Source organism: Hetaerina americana, unplaced genomic scaffold (genome assembly GCF_022747635.1).
Source record: "Hetaerina americana unplaced genomic scaffold, ioHetAmer1.1.p SCAF_178, whole genome shotgun sequence".
Taxonomy (NCBI): domain Eukaryota; kingdom Metazoa; phylum Arthropoda; class Insecta; order Odonata; family Calopterygidae; genus Hetaerina; species Hetaerina americana.
In genome coordinates, this window is record NW_027286739.1 from 448,787 (window position 1) to 473,098 (window position 24,312).

The 24,312-nt window shown below is 40.6% G+C and overlaps 1 protein-coding gene across 1 annotated transcript; it reads left to right on the forward strand.

The window, feature by feature from the left end:
* The first annotated feature begins 13,744 nt into the window (after nt 1-13,744).
* On the forward strand, nt 13,745-22,879 carry LOC139687184 (uncharacterized). The gene is made up of 2 exons (XM_071584309.1): nt 13,745-13,826; nt 22,221-22,879. Exons 1-2 carry the CDS (start codon nt 13,745-13,747, stop codon nt 22,877-22,879), a joined length of 741 nt encoding a protein of 246 aa, XP_071440410.1.
* Nucleotides 22,880-24,312: the final 1,433 nt, after the last annotated feature.

The following is a 24,312-nucleotide window of genomic DNA, read 5'->3' on the forward strand; positions in this document are numbered from 1 at the left end:
AAAATTATTACAGGAGCTAAACTGGGAATCACTCACAGATCAAAGATTAAATTATAGATTAAATATATTGCATAAATTGGAAGGACCGTCTCTTTAGCAGTGATGTTGAAAATGTATTATTTGCCCCATCGTACTATGATATGAAAGATCATGTCAGTTAAATTAAAGAGATTAAGAGTAGAACAGCTCGATTTAAGTAGTCATTTTTCCCAAAAAGGATGAAGGATCGTAATTACGATGTCCGACCGCGCTCGGGGGGAAGAGTTGTCCGGTGTGTAATCACCCCCTGCCCCACCCTGGCGGTGGCCTACAGGGCACCATTTCCGTATGTATACAAGTATACACCATATAAGTATAATTGTAAGTACCGGCATTGTAGTAAATATAATTGTCTACATGTATATGCTAGCATACTTTACTTGAGGGGAATGCTATAGATTAAATGGACTGACAAAGTGACGTATGAGAAAGGGTATAGAAGAGCAGAAGAGGAAAGGACCGTGTGAAGAACTTTAGGGCAAAGAATAACCAGAAGGATTGAACCCACTAAGAGACAAAATGTTTTCGTTACAAACATCATAAGAGGGGATATAATTGAATGCAAGATCCCGCGAGGAAGATCAAGAGACGAGTAAATGGGTCAAATAGATAAGGTTTTAAAACAGGTATACTACTCGTATTAGTGGTGGGAGTGAGGGAATCAACACTGAATAGAGAGGATGGATGGCTGCATGAAAACCCATCTTAGAACAGTAATACTGATGATGTATATTTTACTATCAGTATATTTTTTAACATTATATGACGAGATCTATTCCGCATGCCGTTGGCTCAACGATCAGTATATAATTTTTATAAAGGGGGTTTGCGGTCTTTTTAGCGTTGATTACGCCAAGGGAAAAGCGAATTGTATTTTATTGGCTGTTCAGCTAGAGTTGACTAGGGTCGAAAGTCCCTATTCACTTTACGATGTCGTTTTATAGTTGAAATAGGTCATAATGGAACGAGTTAAACTCTTCAAAGCGGCCAAATTCTGGAGGCCAGTGAAAACATTGGAAGGAGCAATACGTATGACATATCAACTATTTCAATACAGATTAACTCAAAACAAATGCTGAGGTCACTAGGACCTTAAAATTTAAACTGTGATGGATGAAGAACATACCTCCTCCGCCAACTTTATTATGCATTACTGTCATAGTCATATTATAATTTGGTCTCTACAGCCTCTACAATGTGGTTAACAGTTACACCAAAATATTATTAAAACCACAACACATTTACTGGCAAAAATAGAATATATTACGCTTCAAAATTTACCGTTATTAGTCAAATTCGCTTACCTTCGAAGGGCGTTCAATATGGACAACTGGATCACAATTTTTGCGCCATAAAAAATGGGACCGTTACTAATGGAACCCAAATTTAACTTTAAAAGAATTTTTTGAGATCCCTTGCCAGGTCATATTATATTCTTTGTTTAAAAAAATAAGGGATTCATTCGGCTACATTACATTGTTTTTTGTAGGATCATACCAACAAAAACCTTCAGTTGAGAGAATTTTCTTTACCTTTATATTCTGTCGGAAATCGTCCGTCACATCTTGGCGTACGAAATTTACAGTGATGGAGGATGTTTGACGAGGTTCAGCTGACGAATGACGCCTCTCCATCTTCCGTACAGAGCCTAACGGATCAGGCTCTGGCTTCAGTCTGAGGGCAGGAGCAACGTCAGCTAACTCATGACCAAGTTTACCGTCTGCTGGAAGACCGAGGCTTTCCAGCGACTTCATCAAGATGTCCTCCTCCAGCATGTTGACAGTAGTCTCCAGAGTCGCAACACGAATTTCGAAGTCGGTGTTTTCCTCCTTGAGGCACTCAATCTGTCGGACCTTGTTCTCAATGGCAGAGATTCTATAAGAATTAGCAGCGATAGTATCCCGGCAGAATTCAATTGCTTTCAACAACTCTGTTTTGCAATTCTTCTCAACCCGCTGTCTAGGCAAATCGCCGTCGATGTGGTTTGACGAGTACAAGACATCTGCAAAGCCTTTTTTACGTGGTTGTTCTACGGGAGATGCCCGGGCCCTTCCTTTGGAGCCGCACGCCACGCAGGACCACGGATTGGTGATGATGGGTAGGTCGGACACTCTCACGCCTGCGCATTTTGAGTGAAAAATATCACCGCACGAACTGCACGCGATCACTTTATCGGTCCAAATGCGCGACGCCTTGCCATGACATACTGCGCATTTACTCATGGCCTGAACCTGAGTCGAATTATTAAAAAATATATAAAAAAACTACTTCAACCGATGCGCACAACTCGGAGACGATAGTGAGACTGAGGAAGATAGATATAGGGCAGAATGTTTACTAAGCGAGATATAGACGGAAGAAAAGATTAGACACGTGGTGCGGATTAAACGCACGTAAAAAGATTTTAATATCTTTTCACCTATATCTCACCCAGCAAGCCGCCACGAGGGCGTCTGGCAGGGTGTGGTTCTGGTTCTCAACAATTGAGCGTATTTTTTATTTATTTGCCGTAAATTACGTTTCTTTATGCAACGGTCTCGAAATGTTGGAGGGGACAACGATTGATTTTGCAAGAGGAAGAAAAAAATTATCTATATAGTATGAAATTAAGGGAAGTAGGACTTATGCACAGCTAATGAGTGCATTATTGTAACATTACGGGACTTGGCGATATTTTGTGTGATGTTATTTAGGACTTAAGATTTCGGTAGCGTTTATTGCCAGGGTCCATCAAAAACTTACCCTAAGTTGGTAGGCAACTACTACTAATAGAAAGTGAATATCAACATTGGATCCGGAGTCTTTCACATCTTACTACTTTGGTCTAACCTACCAATGTAATATGGCGATACGATTATCTCTTCTCTCTCAGCTTTAAACTCTAATAATTTAAGACGATCGGGATGGTGCGATGGCTAACGTGTAAGCTTCTCACCCAGAGGCCCCGGGTTCAAATCCTGGAGAAAACAAATATTTTTCAGCGATATCCTCATTCCTACTTGAGGTGCTTTGTGGAGAGCACTTTGAGTGAGTACGACGTCCGTCGGATGGGACGTTAAACTGCGGACCCCTTGGCGTCTGTCGTTTAAATTAGGGTAATGCCGACGCCAGGTTTCTATCTACCCTTCCTCCTTTCCCATCCTTCCCTAATGGCGCAAATTACCTTAGCTGTCGGTCGCCTTCCCTAAAAACTGCAACTACTACAATTGAGGACTATCATTCGATAAAACAAAAATCGGACATAATAACACGAAATAAATGTAAAAATCTTAATTGTCAGAAATTAGTTGCAATACAACATGAATGCTCTGTCGTATTAGCAGTGCCTAATTGTTGATGTATTCCCGGCTACGCCATTGGTAAATTATCAACCACGACTCATTATTGAGTGAACCCCGAAACGTGAACCACACTTTGTGTAAAATCCCTCGTCCAAATATTGTAGCCATTGTACCTCAAGATAATGAATGGTGATCTTAAATCAAGCACCAACTGAAGAGGTACTAATCCTTAATAAAGACCCAAGCATAGAGAGGGAACTCCATGTTAACTGTTTCAGAAAACAACGGTATTTATCTAACAAGGTATTCACGGCATTGACTGTTCAGTAAGTGCAAGGGGGACGTAGGTGTACGATTTATCATAATCACAATTTCAATCCTAAGGTTGGTTTACTGCAGGTCTCAATTCTTCTCTATGAATTCCCTCATCCCATGGCCGTCTATCTTGTTTTGATTATCCTTCATTTGTCTTTTGTACTTGTCTCTTGGTCTTTCTAATGTAGTTTTCCCTTTGTTATTACTATCTACAGGTATTACGTTTTTAACTAATCCATCGTGCATCTACATCTACATCTACATAATACCCCGCAAGCCGCCGCAAGGGCGTGTGGCGGGGGGTGTTAGGTCACCAACCGTAAAAAGGAAAAATACCACATGCAAAAAAAAACAACACGGAAAATTACACCCACAGCAGCGCACATACTCATGCAAAAATCCCTTCATCCAATACTCATGCAAACACATGTACCGCAAAACAACTAAAAAATTGCACCCCATGACGCAGCACGAAAGCCATCCTACACCACGGAAGCCAGAACACAACAAGCAAGAAATTGAAACACCACATGAAAATGCACCACGAAACACTCTACCCCCACAGAGTCTCTAAAATGCAGGGAATGCGACCCAACGTTGCAGGTAGCAGGAATTTGCCCCCGCGGAGAGGGACGAGGGATTGAAAGGGAAACTTAAAAACAGATGAACAGAACACGAATGAGGTCATTCGGAAAGAATGGGTTATTATAGCAAAACACATAAGGTTAGTGGAAGAGCATGCATTTAAATACAACTAATTATTTTTTAGACGCTGAGGGTGGCAAGTGGAATTTTTGCTATCTATAACCCTGCAGTTGCTATCCCGTATTGTCCGTGGGAAGAAGGAGTCCTTGAGTCGGCTAGTTGTGGCATCTATTTCCCGAATTTTATATGCATGATCCAAGCGACTAATGTATGTAGGAGTACGAATAATTTGCGAGACCTCGGTGCTGAAACATGCGGTTTTATTTTTCAATTGGGTTTGAGGTTTATTGTATCAATTTGTCGCGTGGGACTTAATCAAAAGCATTTTAAAAATCCAAGAAAATCGCATCTACTTGTTCGTTCGTTTCCCCGATTGCAGGATATCGTGTGTGAAAACCCCAACAACATTTCAATGAATCTATCCTTTCTTTATCGGTGTTGTTTACTGGATATAAGTTTTGTAAGATATATAAGTTTTGAGTGTCAAGGAAAGCGATGACGTTGCTAACAATGATATTGTTCGAGGATTTTAGAGGAGAGGGAGGTTATAGATATTAGTAGGTAATTACTAGGGTATTATTTGCCTCCAATTTTAAAGATAGGTTTGCCCTTAGCTATTTTCCAATCAAGATAAACTATGCCTTCCAACATCGAATTGTTTAATATGTATCCTAAAAAGGATGCAATATCGGGTTCGAGCTCTTTCAGTATTCTACATCTACATAATACCCCGCAAGCCGCCGCAAGGGCGTGTGGCGGGGGGTGTTAAGCGCACACACTCATGCAAAAATCCCTTCATCCAATACAACTAATTATTTTTTAGACGCTGAGGGTGGCAAGTGGAATTTTTGCTATCTATAACCCTGCAGTTGCTATCCCGTATTGTCCGTGGGAAGAAGGAGTCCTTGAGTCGGCTAGTTCTGGCATCTATTTCCCGAATTTTATATGAATGATCCAAGCGACCAATGTATGTAGGAGTACGAATAATTTGCGAGACCTCGGTGCTGAAACATGCGGATCTAAATTTATTTAATAATTTCAATCTTGCATTGAATCGTCTTTCAGCCAATGATTCCCACCCCAAATCCATGAGCATTTCGGTGACGCTTTGCGTTTTATCGTAGGAATTTTTTACTAAACGGGATGCCCGGCGTTGAACCTTCTCAATTTCCCGAATGAGACCTTTTTCACTCGGATCCCACACGCTGCATGCGTATTCTAAATGAGGCCTTACAAGAGCGTGGTAGAATCAAGCTCAAGAGCATCAAGAGCATCAAGCTCCTTTGCCGTAGAGTTCTTGCTATTTAGTCCTTTCCTCTTCTTCTGCGCTATAAAAATTTTCGTTCCTCATTTCGTCTGTTCATCTAATCTTCAGCATTCTCCTCCAGACATTTTCAATAGCGTCTTCGTGTATTCTTCACGGCCCTATTTAACCAATATTTCTCTGTACAATATATATAGATCCATGCGAACGTTTTGATGAACTGCTTCCTTGCTTGTAACCTTAGGTTCTTTGGGGATAGTAGTTGCCTCGTCTTCACGAACGCCTTCTTGCATTGAGCTCGTCTTCTCTTGGTAACGGTCGAACTTATTCCATCTCAATTTATACTGCTGTGCAGGCAGATAAGAGATTCCACTTGGTATAGTTTCACTCTTCGAATTTTGATATCTGCCTTCCGCACCTACCTTCCACGAACTAGGATTTTAGTTATCTTCTTGTTGATGCTCGTGTTATAATCCAAAAGGACTTGACCCATAGCATTCAGAATTACTTGCAGGTCCTCTCACGTTTCTGCGACCCGGTGAAAGATTGGCACACTTCAACTGCGAGTCGATGATGAATCGAACTCTTCGACGCGCAGCCATTAGGAGACATTATCAATCCCTTGAAATTGGTTTATTACTGTTATTAAAACGCACATGTTCAGATAAACAATTTCAGGTGGCACACAAGTCCCAAGTATTACAATCAAACTTGCCTTGGAAAAATAACATGATCTCTCATTATTGAGAACCCGCGACTTCCCACGGTTTAGCGCTTGCCATTCGAATTTCCCTGATAAATATTTTTATTGCAATTCTTGTGATTCACATAAGCGCCTTGGAGAGTAAAAATCCATTTATGAGACGTTACACGTATCTTTACAAATAGCATACCAAGAATCAGAGTTGAGGAAACCACAACTACATATTTTACAACAAAAAAACAAATTGAAATGCTTCTCATTTCATTTTAAACAATATTCATTTAATAAAAACAATAACGGCGTTTGTAGTACTTACGTCACTTTAATTGTAAATGATGTCATGCTCAGAAACGCGTAATTATTTACATAAATGGCGAATATTACAAATAATTTTTCATTTGAAAACAGTTTTAGTGTTTTCAATCCTGCTTCTTGTCCGGGGTTAAGATATCCATAACCATAAACACAGTACTAAACCCGAAGGTCGGTTTGGTAGGTGATGATCGAGCCCACCCCGACTAACCGCGAGGGCGTATGAAATTCACACATCAGGGTAGGGGGGCCAGTTCCTTTCCCTGTGTCAGTTATGGTTTCCCCGGAAGATCTGGTACCCGAAAAATCACCAAGCTTGGGTGGAGCTGCCGGTGCCCAGCGTGCCTTGCCCGGGAATCGAACCCGGGGCCCTCCGGTCAGAAGTCCCACGCTCTACCCTTAGATTACCGCGACCCGCGGTAAAGATATCATGTCTCCAAAATTGGCAGAATATATACATGTAAGCACATACACATACGTGTAGTATAAACGATACACACACCAAGGTGTGTAAGGTATTCAAGAGGATCGGATTAAGAGATAGGAAGTCAAAATTGTTACCATCAAATACTGAAAGATCTGGCGCTTTCCCGGCGTATGAGTTGGGTGAATTCTTCTCGGGTCTTCCACCGAGTCAATGTCTCCATAGCTGTCAGCTATGGAGACATTGACTCGGTGGAAGACCCGAGAAGAATTCACCCAACCATCAAATACTGTTTGCGCAAAAAAGTAATTCTCCCAAGTTTTGCTTTTGCCATCTATTCATCTCATCAACTTTTACATTTTAAATTTTACGAAATTCTTTCATCCGAAGCAGGCCTTTGTGCTAATATTCTTAGATTAAATAACTAAATAGATGGAAAATACTGCGAGAGCTAAAGTGACGTTTTATATTATATTGGTACTGTATTGATAGACTAATTTTATCAATGATTGATATGGTAAAATGTTTTCTCTATATACATTCTTATTTTTTGTATTTGGCACCGAGGTCCATTACTCTCGGTTCCAGAATGCCTGCATTTAATTATACTTTCACGAATGGGCTATTTGATCTTCATCTGCCTCTTTTCGCTTTTTTCCCTGAGTATTATTTTCATTTCCTCTAGACATTTAGATTTGATATTCTCTCAATTTAATTCCATTTCAACTTCTTCATCGCAGTGCTACGATTATTACGTGGTGCAATGGAAACGGATACGTATAGCTGTTTTTTTGTTACGTTAGCGAGCCCCGAAAAACTTCAAACTTCATTGGCTTTGCTTTTTATGGACTCTTTGGGGAAAATTGCTACTTATCGCTGGAAAATTCGCCGGTCTGCAGCAATGTGAAAACAAATCGGGTGTGCTATTCAAGTAGGAGTAGCAATTGTCGAGGATAGCTGGACGATGACGAAAAATTTGGCGTCCTGGTGTGAATGAATCCTTACTTATATACACAACAATGGGAATTATCTAGACCGTGACATCACAACTTCTTTATAGTAGATGAATGGCGATTTCGAGACCTTACGGAATAACTCGCTTGCGTAAAGGGTTTTTATTGGGTTGGCTGCGGAAGCAGGTAATTAATTGATGGTGAAACATTATCTTGACTTTATCATGCCCATACGAATGCATATATTGAGAGTTTTGCGTAATAATAACGCTGGCTTCCGAAGACGCGAAATGGACTTAACCATGAGATAAAAACAATGAACTTTGGAAAGAAAAACAGAGGTTGTTGACCTTAAATGCACGTCGAAGACATTTTCGATTAAACAGTAATCAAAGCCTATTATCGTATTGGAAATTGAATGGAATTTGAAACGAAAGTCTATGTTCGTGGGTAGATAATTTAGGTTAACTATGAGCTGCAAGTCGTCATCATTTTTATTTCGTCTTGTCGCTCTGCTGAAACAATAGTAATTACGCTTCACTGCGGTATCATTGGACGAGAAATATTATTCTTATTTACATCTATCTACATGGTATCCTGCATGCCACTGCTAGGGTGTGTTTACACACCAGGAATGCAATATAAAAAATTAATAAAACGTGCAGATTCAATTGGTGGAATTTTTGTACGTCCATCGAATGAAATAGAGAACATACTTCTCCGCAGAATTTATTTTTACGTATTTTGAAATCAATTTTCCTCCATTCAAATAATTTTAAAAAAATTAAATTCAACTAGTTAAAAATAAGTATGAACATTCTTGGGTTTATATTTCCGCCATTATTTTTTACTTCATCAACATGGCATACTAAGTTGAGGAAAGTGTTTAAAAAAGAACAAAAAGGAAAAGGCAATATGTGAAAATTATCCTTTTTTTTTTTTTTTAAGGTAATCTACCGGTTAAGGTAGGTTTTTGGATGGACACAACTACCAAACAAATATTTTATTACTCCTAACAAAACACAAAATCCATCATCCTACTCTATATCAGGTCCCTCTTCATCTCCGCGTACTTTCTTCCTCCCTTCATCCCGTCCAACATCCCTATCCTGTTCCTTCCCTTTCCTCTTTTGCCCAACATTCTACCCTCCATCACAGTCTTCAACATCCCACTGCCGGTCATCACCCCCTTCATCCACTTTTCCTGCCTCCTTCGGATTTCTCCCAACAAACCCCTCTCTTCGCCCACCATACCAAGTACTTCCTCATTTGTTTTCTTCTCTGTCCATTTCACCTTTTCCATTCTTCTCCACACCCACATTTCAAAAGCCTCCAGTCTACGTCCATCCTCCTGCTTCAATGACCACGTTTCCGCGCCGTACATAGCTACGCTCCATATCAAAGTTTTTACGAGTCTTTTCTTAACATCCTTACTCAAAGTCCCCGTCATCAACTCCCTCCTCCTTGTGAAAGCCTCTTTGCCTAGCGCAATTCTTCTCCTTACGTCCCTACTACTTTGACCGTGTTGGTCCAAAACACTACCGAGATACGTAAACTGTTCTACCTGCTCTAGTTTTTGCCCACCTATTTTAATGTTAAGCTTGGCCTTTTTCGTTCTAGAAAATCGCATAACCTTTGTTTTATTAATATTGATTCTCATCCCATACCTGTCGCACTGAATTTCCAATTCACTCAGCAATGCTTGCAGCCCCTTGGCTGACTGACAAACTAAAGCTTGGTCATCAGCAAATCTAACTGATTTTACGAATCCCCCGCCCACTTTCATTCCTACCTCGAGTTCTTCCCATGCCTCTTTGATCATTTCCTCTGCATACAGGTTGAACAGCAATGGTGATAATGGGCAACCCTGCCTTACACCCCTTCCTATCACTGCCCATCCTGACTCCCCGTTTCCCACCCGCACCTGAGCAGTCTGAGACATGTACAGGTTGCGGATTAGCCTCCTTTCCCTCCAATCTATTCCTATTTTCTGCAGAATACTCATTAGTTTTTCCCAATTCACTCTATCAAACGCTTTTTCGAAATCTACGAAACAGGCAAATACCTCCTGGTTGTGTTCTATATTCCTCTCGATTAATAATCTCATTACTGCAATGGCATCACGCGTACCTCTCCCCTTCCTAAACCCAAACTGATCATCCCCTAAGTAATCATTTGCCCTACTCTCTATCCTTTTGTTTATGATCCTGAGAACAACTTTAGCTGCGTGGGATATCAAACTAATTGTCCTATAGTCCTCACATGACGTGGCCTTTACCTTTTTCGGAATAGGAACTAAAACTGATCTCACAAAGTCTTCCGGCCAGATTCCCTCCTCATAAATACTACGGATCAGCCCGTATAGCCTCTTCCTCCCACATTTCCCTAAGCATTTTAAAAGTTCCACGGGAATGTTATCTACCCCTACGGCCTTTTTTAGTTTCATCTCCCTTAATGCCCTTTCTATCTCATTGTCTAGTATGCCTGGACCTAAGCTGTCTTCGTCTACGTCATTTTCTTTTTCAATGTCTAACTTTGTAGGTCTGAGTTCTTTACTATACAGTTCTTCTATATACTCCTTCCATCTCTCTTGGATCTTTCCTGCGTCAACTATTACCTTACCCGCCTTATCTCTAACTGTTAGCATAGCTCTTCCTTTCTTACTTCCCGATAACGATTTAACTTTGCTGTACAGTGCACCGATTTCACCCTTCCTCTGGAGACTCTCCATATCCTCGCACTGCGTCTTCCACCAGGCTTCTTTTGCTTTATTTGTTGCCCGCCTCAATTTATTGTTTAATTCTTTGTACTTCATTTTGCCTAACTCTGTATTTACATTCTTCCATTTTCGCCACTCATCCATCTTTGTAATCATCTCATCCGTGATCCATGGTTTCCTAGTCCTTTTAGCGTTAATAGTTCCAATAGTGTCCAATAGTGTCTTTTGCGGCTTTAGGCAACCCTTTCTTGAAACTTTCCGATTTTTCTTCGATAGTACTAAGCCCCATGCCATCCTCCATGATTTCCTCTACCGCCTGTTTGTATTCCTTCCTTTTCAACCCATTTAATGCTTCTACATTCCATTTTCTAACTCGCCGCCCCTGCCTTATCTTTTTGAAACGTACGCTACATTTCATAACAACTAAATTGTGGTCTGAGTCCGCATCCGCCCCCGGGAAGCTGTGGGAATTTATCACACTGTTCCTAAACCTGTGTCTAACCAGGATATAATCTAGCTGATATCTTCCTGAGTCACCTGGCATTTTCCATGTATACCTGCGTCTTTTGTGATGTCTAAACCAAGTGTTGGTGATGACTAAGCCCTGTCTCCTGCAGAACTCAACTGCTTTCTCCCCGCGGTCATTCCTCGTGCCTAAACCGTAGTCGCCCACCTCATCACCATCTCTTCCTTCGCCTACCGTCGCATTCCAATCCCCCATCACTATCAAATGTTTCCCTGCAGGAACACACGCGATCATGTCCTCTAACTGATCGTATATCCTATCGACCTCTTCTTCCTTATGGTTGCTCGGTGGCATGTATACCTGAATAATAACTAAGTTCGTCGGTTCTGCTTTTATCTCCACTAGTAGTATTCTATCCGTTACCTGCTCTATGTTGACTACGCTTCTTTCTACCTCTTCATTTAATACTATGGCAACCCCTCGTTGGCTCTCGTCCCCACCGCTGTATATTATTCTATACTTATCACTCCAGTAATCCCCGCTATCTTTCCATCTCACCTCGCATAGACCTAAAATATCTATATTTCCCCTTTCCATCTCTCGCTTAACATTCTCCAATTTCCCTGTCCTCATCATTGTCCTAACATTCCACGTTCCTATTCTAACTAATTTGGTTTTCTTCTCCTGCGTCTTCTGTCCTGCTGCTGCTGGTTTTCCCTTGCAAGGGTTTCGTGGGATGACGACCGCGGAAGCCTTGCCTCCCCCGCTGCCGGGCACGACACACGGCCGATTGGGCCGAGCCCCGTGGTTGCCAGGACTCAAAATATCTCTATTGTCCATCATATTGTTCTAGGGAATGATAATTGAGGTGGTTTCCCGTTGCCTTCCTCAATAGTGTTTTTAACGTGACACCATCACTTACTGGCCGCCCCACTGGGGTCAGACGCCATTGCAGCCGCCTCACTGAGGAACAGACGCTGCGTGGACTACCTTTCGTCTGGCTCCTAACCTTCGACCTATCTGGCATGGGTGACCCTACCAGGAGCAATTTTTATTACTCCTGCCAGCACAGCTCTAGGGGTCATCGGAACGCACAAGCCCTTCCACCACGTCAAGGTTGTAGTCCGGGGAGGGAATTATCCTTTAAAGGATGAAAATAGAAGATGGTCAGTGCATAAAAAATAACATCGACACGATCTCACAATTGGGAGGTGGCATTTTTTGAATTTCCTGCCTGTTAGAAAGCTGAAATCCACGTTCGAGTCACTACTTAGCATTAGGCTGTACTTGTTGTTTAATATGAGGGCATGAAGACATCGCTGAATGGTAATTTATTTTTGGTTCTTCGAACACTAAAAATTATGAAGGACTATTCATATTTCGATACAAATTTTCTCGGTCGCCTCCCCTAAATACTACTACTATAAAGGCACAGGAGGATACTCGATTTGATTTATAGATAGATAGATAGAGGTCTTTATTTGGGCGAAACTGAGACCTAATGGTCCCTTCTTCCATTTAACCTATCCTCGTATACATATTATATTAGGCATTAAACTTATAGTTATATTCATATGTACAAATAAATACATATAGACAGACATAAATATATTTATATAAAATACATACATAAGTAGATTTATGACATCGAAGAAAATCTTTAAGGATCCTCATTATATCAACAGATTAGGTGATTCGGATAAGAACAGAGAGATTTACAGCGGCACCAGTAGATTCATGGGCACTTTCTTCCCTCGCACGATTCGCGATCACAACAAAGGCCAAGCAACGTAAAAAATTACGGCCGATTAACCTTGCCGCGGGCCAATAGAACATTCTTTTAGTTAACAAAGGCTGGTGACCTACCAAACGTCTCATAGGAGTACGGCGTAGATTTAAGAAAAAAATCGTGATTTTGAGCGGTCTGTAAGGCACGGAGCAAATTCGACTGCAGATGGGCGGGAGAGGTTTTTTTTGCTGCGTGAAGAAAAATTTGGAAAAGGGACGGAGGGTGACCTTCCGAAACCCTCTTCGATACCTCCCCACCCAGAGGCGCGGGGTTTATGGCTCTTTAGGCCCGCTCGCCCAAGGAAGAGATGGAGAAGCTCACCCGGAAGATGGAGGGGGGGTGGGTAAGCGTGAGCGAGGACCTAGTCGGACTCAACGACTCCTTTCGATTCGTTTACGAGACGAACTAAAAGGCAAGGGACACGACAAGCCGCTCTAGATCTTTCTATTCTTACGCCCGAACTCAACGCAGAGCACGTACGGATGACCGCAGAGGCATCGCTGTGTGAGGTCATTAGTGCGGCGTGCTTGGTGGGAAGAGGAAGCAACGATCAACCGCGCGAAGAATAAGGAATTGGACCCCGGGAAGACGTCTTCATCCGCCGTTCAAGATGGCTTCAGGTATTAATTAATTTAATTCGTTCACTCGCATTTCACTATACGAGTATTGCGTCCGGATGGAAAAATTCAACTTTTCGTTTCCTTCGCAGCTCATCACCGCAAGAAGACTTTGAAATTCATTCGGATGATACGGAAAAACCCCTGCCTCTATAACATGGACTCGGACGATTATAGGAACGCCGGGAAGAAGTCCGACGCTTGGAAGAGGATTGCAGAGACTTTCGGATACGACGACTGTAAGTAAATGGATAATATTCACTCCATCTTGTGACATGTTTCATTTTCCGAGAACGACCAATGGGGTAATGGGGTACCCTGTAGAGGTAAAAGTAGATATCGTAGATTTTAGAGTTATTTTCCTTTGGTGACGTTGTTCTGATATAATTCAAAAAGCAAAAATTTAATTTTCTGAGTGCATTGGACTATAAGTGCGATAGCTGCGATACGAACAGAAAACTTAAAACTATGATCCGAAAGCATTTTAGTTCTAGGTCAGAGATGCTCAGAGTTTACAGTTAGATCAACAAAAAAAAAGATTAAGGCGAGAGAGCAACCGGCAGAGTAAGAAAGGTCTACTTATTTTATTCCTTCTTTCAAAGCGTTTTCGCCCTCGTCTCAGCTAATGCCTCTGATAATTTATCAAATCTTTTCCAAATCTTGTGTCCAAAATTGAAAAGTCACACAATAAAATACAACGTTTGACGAGAAATATTCACCGTATCAAATCCTCCAGGCACTATCTACTACCAGCTCGTAAATTTAAGAGAGTAGCGTCGGAAGTTACGCAGCATCTAGAAATCATGAGATCCTCCAGGTTGGGAATCACTCAGGGGGTGAGAGCTAATTAACAGAATAAATCTTTTGAATAAATTGGAAACAGGTCTCTTCGGCGATGATATTGAAAATTTTATGATAACCCCATCGTAATATGGTGGGAGACATAAAGTGCAAATAAAATTAGAGGGATTAATCGTAGAACAGAAAGATTTAAGATGTCATTGTTCACAATAGCGAAAAGGGATCAGAATAACTGTGTCAACCGTGCTAAGGTCATTTACCCATTTTCGATCCAAGTAGCCTAGTCTGCTCTAGTTATTGTTGTTCATCTTATCTAAACATATGACACATAATATGTAATATATATATATATATATATATATATATATATATATATATATATATATATGTGTGCGTATGTATGCATATATATATATATATATATATATATAAATAAATATCCCCGGACTACAACCTTGACGTGGTGGAAGGGCTTGTGCGTTCCGATGACCCCTAGAGCTGTGCTGGCGGGAGTAATAATTATTGCTCCTGGTAGGGTCACCCATGCCAGATAGGTCGAAGGTTAGGAGCCAGACGAAAGGTAGTCCACGCAGCGTCTGTTCCTCGATGAGGCGGCTGCAATGGCGTCTGACCCCAGTGGGGCGGCCAGTAAGTGATGGTGTCACGTTAAAAAAACTACTGAGGAATATATTGATATCCCACGAAGCTAAAGTTCTTCTTAGGATCATAAACAAAAGGATAGAGAGTAGGGCAAATGATTACTTAGGGGATGATCGGTTTTGGTTTAGGAAGGGGAGAGGTACGCGTGATTCCATTGCAGTAATGAGATTATTAATCGAGAGGAATATAGAACACAACCAGGAGGTATTTGCCTGTTTCGTAGATTTCGAAAAAGCGTTTGATAGAGTGAATTGGGAAAAACTAATGAATATTCTGCAGACAATAGGAATAGATTGGAGGGAAAGGAGGCGAATCCGCAACCTGTACATTTCTCAGACTGCTCAGGTGCGAGTGGGGAACGGGGAGTCCGGTTGGGCAGTGTTAGGAAGAGGTGTAAGGCAGGGTTGCCCATTATCACCGTTGCTGTTCAACCTGTATGCAGAGGAAATGATCAAAGAGGCATGGGAAGAACTGGTGGTAGGATTGAAGGTGGGCGGGGAATTCGTAAAATCAGTTAGGTTTGCTGATGACCAAGCTTTAGTTTGTCAGTCAGCCAAGGGGTTACAAGCATTGCTGAGTGAATTGGAAATTCAGTGCGACAGGTATGGGATGAGAATCAATATTAACAAAACAAAGGTTATGCGATTTTCTAGAAAGAAAAAGCCTAAGCTTAACATTAAAATAGGAGGGCAAAAACTAGAGCAGGTAGAACAGTTTACGTATCTCGGTAGTGTTTTGGACCAAAACGGTCAAAGTAGCAGGGACGTAAGGAGAAGAATTGCGCTAGGCAAAGAGGCTTTCACAAGGAGGAGGGAGTTGATGAAGGAGACGTTGAGTAAGGATGTTAAGAAAAGACTCGTAAAAACTTTGATATGTAGCGTAGCTATGTACGGCGCGGAAACGTGGTCATTGAAGCAGGAGGATAGACGTAGACTGGAGGCTTTTGAAATGTGGGCATGGAGAAGAATGGAGAAGGTGAAATGGACAGAGAAGAAAACAAACGAGGAAGTACTTGGTATGGTGGGCGAAGACAGGGGTTTGTTGGGAGCAATCCTATGGAGGCAGGAAAAGTGGCTGAAGGGGGTATTGACCGGCAGCGGGATGTTGAAGACTGTAATTGAGGGGAGAATGTAAGACAAACGAGGAAAGGGAAGGAACAGGATAGGGATGTTGGACGGGATGAAGGGAGGAAGAAAGTACTCAGAGCTGAAGAGGGACCTGATGTAAAGTAGGATGTTGTGTTTTGCTGGGGGTCACAAATTATTTAATTAGTAATTATGTCCATCCAAAAACCTACCTTATCCGGTAGATTACCTAATAATAATAATATATATATATAAAAATATATATATATATATATTCATATAAATAAATAAATAAATATATATCGTCGAAATGGAACACTCTTCGGCGAAAAACAAATACATAAAACGCATATAGATTTTTAAAACATGGAAATACAAAGAAACACTCACATATGTAGTTTTGACGTTTCGACCGTGATCATTAGATTCTGATGATGACGGTCGTGCCGTCGACCCGTCAAGACTACATATGTGAGTGTCCTTCCTTTTTGTTTCTATGTTTTAAAAATATATAGCTGCGTTCATATATATATATAAAGAGTGCGGCGCTTATCTCCGGACAAATTTCAATTTGAATTTCCCGCCGATTAGTAGTTCCACTGGAGGTCGCGTTTGGCGTTCTTGAAAGATATAGGCATCTAGTAAACAGTCATAATCTCAAAATGGCCGAGATGTTACGTACAAGTGCAGAGTAGAATCAAAGAGCCGCTATTATCGAAAGTGTTTGCGCTGGTCGTTCGCCAAGTGAAATAGTTAATGTGTTTCAAAAATCTATATCTCTGTTTATATATATGAATCGTGCATTTGCAAAACGCTGTAAATGCCAAAATTGGAAAATATAAGTTTTCATACTAAAACACGTCGTAAAAGCCATATCTTTCTTTGGCAATAAAGTTTGTCTGGATAGTGCTAATTCTAGCGGGAGAAAACCGAACTAGAAGTAGCATTACATGTCAAAACGTTGTAAAGTCCTGTCTGCAACAACGTGGAAATTAGCTGTTCCATTGTTAGTGTGACATACGACAACGATCTACACCATCGACAAACTGACGCTACCTTTAAAGCAAGGGCGATGATGAAAAAAATGCTAAATCTTCGGATACATATGTCATAACATTTGCTTTACGGCAGCAAATGTACATCCCACTCTGAGATGTACTATTCTCAACAAGTTGCTGTGCTGTAACTTCAGTAGCCACGGCAGTGTTACTGGAACTGGTTGCATGTGTATTTGGCCGGATAACTTTAGTGGAAGGGGCTCCCAATAAAAATTCATACACACACACACACACACACACAATCACACTAGCGGCTTTGACCGGTACCTTCGGATCAATTTATCGGAAAAACTGTAACTGGACTTAATTCATATTATAGGCATTTTCATGTACGTGTGTAGTGGTAGTGTTGTGTGCGTGATCATATAAATATGTCTTAAAAGAATAATAGTTTTTATTAGCATACAACCCAATCCTGAAATACTACTATGATAGCAAACATTAAAGAATTTAATTTTATCATTCTTGCAATAATATTATGTACCACATTGTTTGACCTTTATTACCCTAAAGTTTTATACGGGTACACAAAATTTGTAGTCTTGCCATTTTTCTCAAAACTTAGTCTTCCTCATTCTCTAATACCGCATAACTTTTGTAATTTTTAAAATGGTTCTAATCCTATATTCGTACCACACTGACTTTCTAATATGTTAATTGCTTACCCTTTCGTGACACTCTGACTAAAGATTGACTGACTAAAGATCTGACTGAAAACGGATTTTACTAACTCCACATTGACTTTCCATTTCTATCCTCTATTCCTCCCACGCCTCTATTACGTGGAGAAAATGGTGAAAGAGCACGATTTTATTAATGATTTAGAATGAAGATTTTCCGGGAATTTTCAAACCAAATTGCAAAACGTAACCTATACACGGCAACAATAACAAAACTAGCAAAAAAACTACTCAACATTTTGAAGAGGGAAATCTTATACAGATACTCTGGCAAACAAGCATGAAATAAAACTGGAAAAAAATGTAAGAATTTTTTTGGAGAGTATTATTTATGGTTTCATAGGACAGAAAGAGAATGATAATGGAGTAGGGGAGTTATAAAATCCGGTTACAATCCGATTATTTGCACTATATTTCTTCGAAAAGGCTCTCTGATGCGATGGTACCGAATATTCAGAAGCGGGACGTTGCGAAATTATTGGAAACGGAGAATGGAATGTAGAACTAAGACTGTCCATGAACACACATTGGGCACTCGTAAAAATACGAGGTCGTATCGGGGGACCAATAATGTGTTTATTCACTCCAGAAGAATCGCACTGCGAACATTTCCTAGGGGTAACTCGAGACGGCCAGGGAGATAAAAAAACGCTGACTCAGCTGGAGGGGTCGATCTCCCTAGATAAGGACACGTGGAGGTCCATAGTAATATGATGGGAGGAGAACTGGAAAGGAAGACATTTTTCCGGAGGGACAAACAAAACGCTCAGAGCACAGAACGTGTTCAAAGAGTGACCAAATTACAGCTTTCACGCTTGAGCAACTCATTAATCATTACTCTGATGCTTAGACCACTGCGGCGCAACTTTTTACCCTACGGATATTTCACGAACTTTTTGGCATTAGGAAATTTTAGGTCAAAGTAGAAATCACATTATAAATTTGATTTTGTTGCATTGGTAGATAATTAGAAATATGAAAAACTTTTAATTGTATTTCAAAGCACTCTACTTATTTCAAATGTAGGCTTCAGACGGTTCCTAACAATTATCTACCAACGAGTATCGCGAGAAGATCCTATTTCTTTGCCCTACATCATTTATTTCTTCATCTATTCACGACTTTTGTCTGCCTTCTTGCTGTCTAGAAACCCAATTTTTTCCTTCCACTTTCCTAATTACCCAGGGTCCTCTCTTCTATCAAGGTCTCATAACATCCCACTACCTTTCAGTATTTTCTTCATTCATTTTTTCTTCCTTTTTCGGATTTCCGCCAGGGGTCATCTCCTCTCTTCGCCCACCCTATTTGAAAACTCCAGCGTTCATCTTCCCTTCTGTCCAACTTATTTTCTCCATTCGCCGCCACACACCCACATCTAAAAACCCTCCAACTCTTCGCTCTCCTCTTCCTCCTTACCTCGAAGACCAGATCTCACATCCATAAATCGCTACCAATTGGAAAGTATTCTCCGCACTATTACTTGAGCATGACCTTCAAGACCTTCAACCTTCGAGATAACCTCATCAAATTTTAAAAGTAAATTTTGAAAGTAAATTTTGAAAGACATTTATGATCGGCTTTGGGAATTGTTTAATGTTAAAAAACCATTGGCATAACGCCTCTGTCGTTTGATATTGCTTAATTCTTTTTCTTCACTCCTGTGAACACATTCCCTAATGTCCACATAAATATTCATGTCCATTAAAAAAAAACTTGTCTAAGGCTTAAATTCGGAGTTCATTGATTAGAGCAAGTAGAGCATATTTACCAAGTTACCACTTGGAAGTGTGTTTGAACAATACTATATGATCAAATTAGCAAGGATAAGAAGAAGAATTGCGTTAGGCAAAAAGCTTTAATTAGGAGGAGAGAATTGATGACAGAGACGTCGAATCAGGTTGTTTTGAAAAGATTAGTGAAAACTATATCTTTGAAGCTTGGTTTTGTATGACGCTAAAACATAACCGCTCAAGCAAGATTATAGACGAAGAATTTGAGATAAGGACGCCTGGCGGACGGAAAAGTTAAAAATAAATGGAAAAGAAGAAAAACGAAGAAGTACTCGGCATGGAGGGAGCAGCTAGAGGATTTCTGGGAGAAATCCCAAAGATCCAGGAAAAGAATGGGCATGTTGGAAGGAATGAAGGGAGGAGAAAGGAATGAAGGGAGGGGAAATGAATGAAGGGAATTTAAGAACAGTTTAACGTTAGCGTAGGGTGTCAGGTAGTGTCCATCCAAAACATACTTTAAACGGTAATTACCAAGTAATATTAATAATGGTTTAAAAACATGCTTTTCTGGAAAATATCTCGTGGTCCACTGTTGTCCGCCGCTGGGAGGTTTACTGCATAAAGATAGAGGGAAGGAGGGTAAGAGGGGGGTTATTTTGAGCTGAAGCACAAAGTGGGAGGTAGTCGGACAGAGCACTAGACCTAGGAAAGGGCTTGCGGGTGGATGGGATAAGCGTTAACGGACGAAGGATGCACGTCGCCCCGAAAGAAGGCTACAGGGTACGTCGAGTGTCGACTTGCGACCCTTGAGAAATACGAGGGGTAGTTAAAGAGCGGTTGACAGGGAAAGCTGAAGACCTTAGGAAAGTGTTTAGGACCCAGATACTTGACCCCTCCCTTGGTCAAAGGCCCCCCGCGTTCTGGAGCCGAAGGGTTCTATGGGGGGGGGGGAGGAAACAAGGAGAACCGAGGATAGGAGGAGGCAGGGGGCAGAAGGAGGGACTGACTTATTTCTGTGAAATGAAGTTGCTTGGGAAGTTATGGGGAGGCAGCTGTGAACAGTCCTTCGTCGCAAGGAGAAAAACGTCTGGGCTTTGCACATTCCGGAAATTCTGGCTTTTCTAATGCACCCACTTTTTTTAAACCTCTGGGTAAGGGCTGTTGAATGATTGGATGGCACTTGATTCTTTTGACTATCGCAAGATATATGTTTGACGGACGGATACGTTAAAAGGCCATATTTATAAAAATTCACATGTTCCTAGGTGCGCGTCAGAACATTGTTTCAGCTTTGCCCTATATAGCACGCAGAGACGTTCCCTAAAATTAATCAGTATGAGCCAGATTTGCATCTATAAGACAGCTTTCATCTTTCGCGATGCACAGGAAATTTTCGAGGGCAACGTGGGATGGGGTGAATGGGGTAAAATGATGCCCCAAGGGGTTTGGGAAGGATGTCAGCAGGTCCATAAAGGGAGGCTGCCTAAGGAATGACATTCAGGAAAAACGTTGGAGGAATTAACCTCATTCATTAAGAGGGTTGGTACAATTTTTTTCTTTAGAGTTTTTTCATTACATGGGTCTTATTAACCGTATTGCTGGGAGATAGTAATGATTGTCTAGAATTCTCAATTGAATTAGTTGGTGAGAGAGCTAGATTGATGAAGTTTTGTATCAATGGGCGGAAAGGAGCACGTTCGTATGCAAAGTGACGTTAGATTGATGGGATCGGTGTATCCAGCAATGATTGGTTTCCTATAAACGACAAAGATGCGCCTTCCAGTTATACATGGAAATGCTTAGGCCTAGGAAACTGATGTCTCATCATCACTGTATCTATTTCATTTCTAAGATTGGCTTACTGTAGCCTTCCATTTTTCTCTTTTCAGTGTTAATCCCCTTTCACCCCCTGATAGCATTGCTGTTTTATATCTTCCTTCATTCACCCTAATCCAATGAGTCTCTTGGTCTTCCTCGTGGGATCTCCCCTTCAACTTTCCCTTCTATTCTGTTTAGAACTAATTCATTGTGCCTCAAAGCATGTCCAATCCATCTAGTTCGATGAATTGGTACCCACATTTAAAGGGAAAGTAAACTCTCCACTGAATTGGATAGCATAATAATCACTTTGAAACGAAATTCTATTCACGACAATTGAAGCATACTAGTATGCTTCAATTGTCAATTCTTCAAGTATTTCCCTAGCTTCAATCAAGTATTTCCCTGGAGTTTCAGCTGTCTCTCTCTTCCCCATTTCAGAGGACCCAGAAAAAAATTATATCTTTTCAATCATAGTTTATCCCAAATATTTAGTTTTCTTCTTTCCGGTAATAGTACTATCGCTGTTTCCCCTCATTAATAACACCTTTATTGTTTGGGTCACAGTTTCTACTAGCAGTATCCACGAAAAAGATAGGAACTGTAACAGCTCTACAGATAAACAAGATGGCGAGTTTCAGGAACGGCAATTTCTGTATAGTTCCAAATAGGGGTCGCCATTTGATGCGAGATTTTCGGAAACATGTCCCTTGAATGAATTTTTTCATGCATGCATGAATATTTTATAAGTTTATTATAGTCTCAATTAATGTGGTTCTTTTCAATCTCCCACAACTTCAGCTCAAGATGCCAAGACAGCGTGGAAAAAATTGAGGGACGCCCACCGCGATTTCTTGCGGCGCCACAGCAAAGCAAAGGGACGGAGGGGTCGGAAGAGGACAGTGAACTGGCCGTACCAGAAAGCGATGGAATTCCTGCTCCCTTACATGACCAACAGGGTTCCTGAAAACTATCTGAACAGCGTACCGATCGAGAAACTTTGTCGACCACTGAATTGGGAATGCGTGGATTCCCTGGAAGTTGACGACGAAGCCTCCGTGGCTCAGACGGAGGAGAGCAAGGCGGTGGAGAATACCTCAACCAACTGCGGGGAGCAGCAGTGGGTGGTTCTCGAGAAGTGTAAGGAGGAATGCGAGAACAAGGTGCTGGAAGACCAGCAGTCGTTGAGGTCAGATAGGATGTCCAGGAAGATTCGGAATAGGCATTGGAGGTCGTTGCTGAAGAAGTCGCTGCTAAAAAAAGTGCTGCTTAGGGAAGAGGCCAGTCCTCTTGACAAATTCTTCTCGGCCATGTGCCATGCTACCAAAAGCTATCCCATCGCGTACCAGGTGGAGGTTAAAAGGGTGCTCTTCACGGTCGTGACGGGCATCGAGGAAAGACTTGGGGTGCCAATGCTCCAGAGCGACGAGAATGGCTGGCAGACTACCGGTGCGCCATAGAAACCCGTGATAAGTGTGAAAATGCTAATTTTGGAGGATGTCCATGGTTGCAAGAATGTCAAGTTCTTAACTTTCTGTTTTTTTGCATGCTGTTTTGACGATAAAGTGAGGATACGGAGCGCGATAGTACTTTGAATATCTTAAAATACATATATTTCATTAATTGTAATCGATTCTGCTGTAAGTACGAATATCGTGAGCGGTTTTACAGGAAGCTCTTCCTTATCATTCGGTTCCTTCATTACTTTCGCAGCTCTAGTGTTCGTTCCTCCATATTTCATTCAAATGTTTTAACAACTGGGTTCTTTTAGTAGGTCTAAAAGTAACTTCCCCAGACGCCAATCGAGCGACTTTTTGATTGACAGGTAATCAGGAGAAATGGAACCAAAGTTGCCGTATTTCTCCATGAAAATGTGACGTTCTCCTGTACTCAAAAGCTGAACAAAGTTTCCTCTATTTTTAAAATGGGCTTGGTACGCAAACACACACATGTGTGTATGTATGTATGCGTGAGTATATATATATATATATATATATATATATATATATATATATATATATATATATATATATATATAATACACAGTAACACATAATATAGAAACACAAAAAAAGAGAACATTCTTACGTATTTTCTTGATATTTCGACGGAAACAATCCGTCTTCCTCTGAAGATATAGAAGTAATGACATTATCATTAATCATTACCTCTATATCTTCAGAGGAAGACGGATTGTTTCCGTCGAAATATCAAGAAAATACGTGTGAGTGTTCTCTTTTTTTGTGTTTCTATATTATGTGTTACTGTGTATTGTACTATTCGGCACTTCCGTGTTACGTCTATGAAAGCATATATATATATATATATATATATATATATATATATATATATATATATATATATAATTATATATCCTCCAAAACATACCTTAACCGGTAGATTAGTTAAAAAAAGAAAATATATATATATATATATATGTATGTATGTACACATATATATATATAAGTGTTATGTAACTTTAATATAAAATATATATTTCATGAATACATGGCGGTTTTTAATTTCATTATAACCTTCTAAAATACCATTTATACAGTCGCTGTGGTGGATATCATAACCTTTTTGGAGGCTAGGTAAGAAAAATATCGATTGTGGACTTAAGGCGCTGAAGATGCACCCATCCTCAGTGGTGTTAACCTGTACTTATTTCACATTTCGCTATCAAAAACTAAGTCAAGGAAATTTTGAAAATTGAAATTAATTTTAAATTGAATCTTAATCTTTTATTGACGACCGATTTCAAGCATGCCAGGCAATAATTATCACTCCTTAACAAATGTTTGGGACTAGGACACCCAAAAATCAAACGTACACACTGCCTGAACACATTGCTCGTCACTGAGTCTTTTCTAGGGATTCGTTCGCAGGTTTC

Coding starts and splice junctions, on each gene's coding strand:
- LOC139687184 (XM_071584309.1), top strand. CDS start 13,745: ATGGACTCGGACGATTATAGGAACGCCGGGAAGAAGTCCGACGCTTGG. Junction 13,827..22,220: donor GACTTTCGGATACGACGACT/GTAAGTAAATGG, acceptor CCACAACTTCAG/CTCAAGATGCCAAGACAGCG.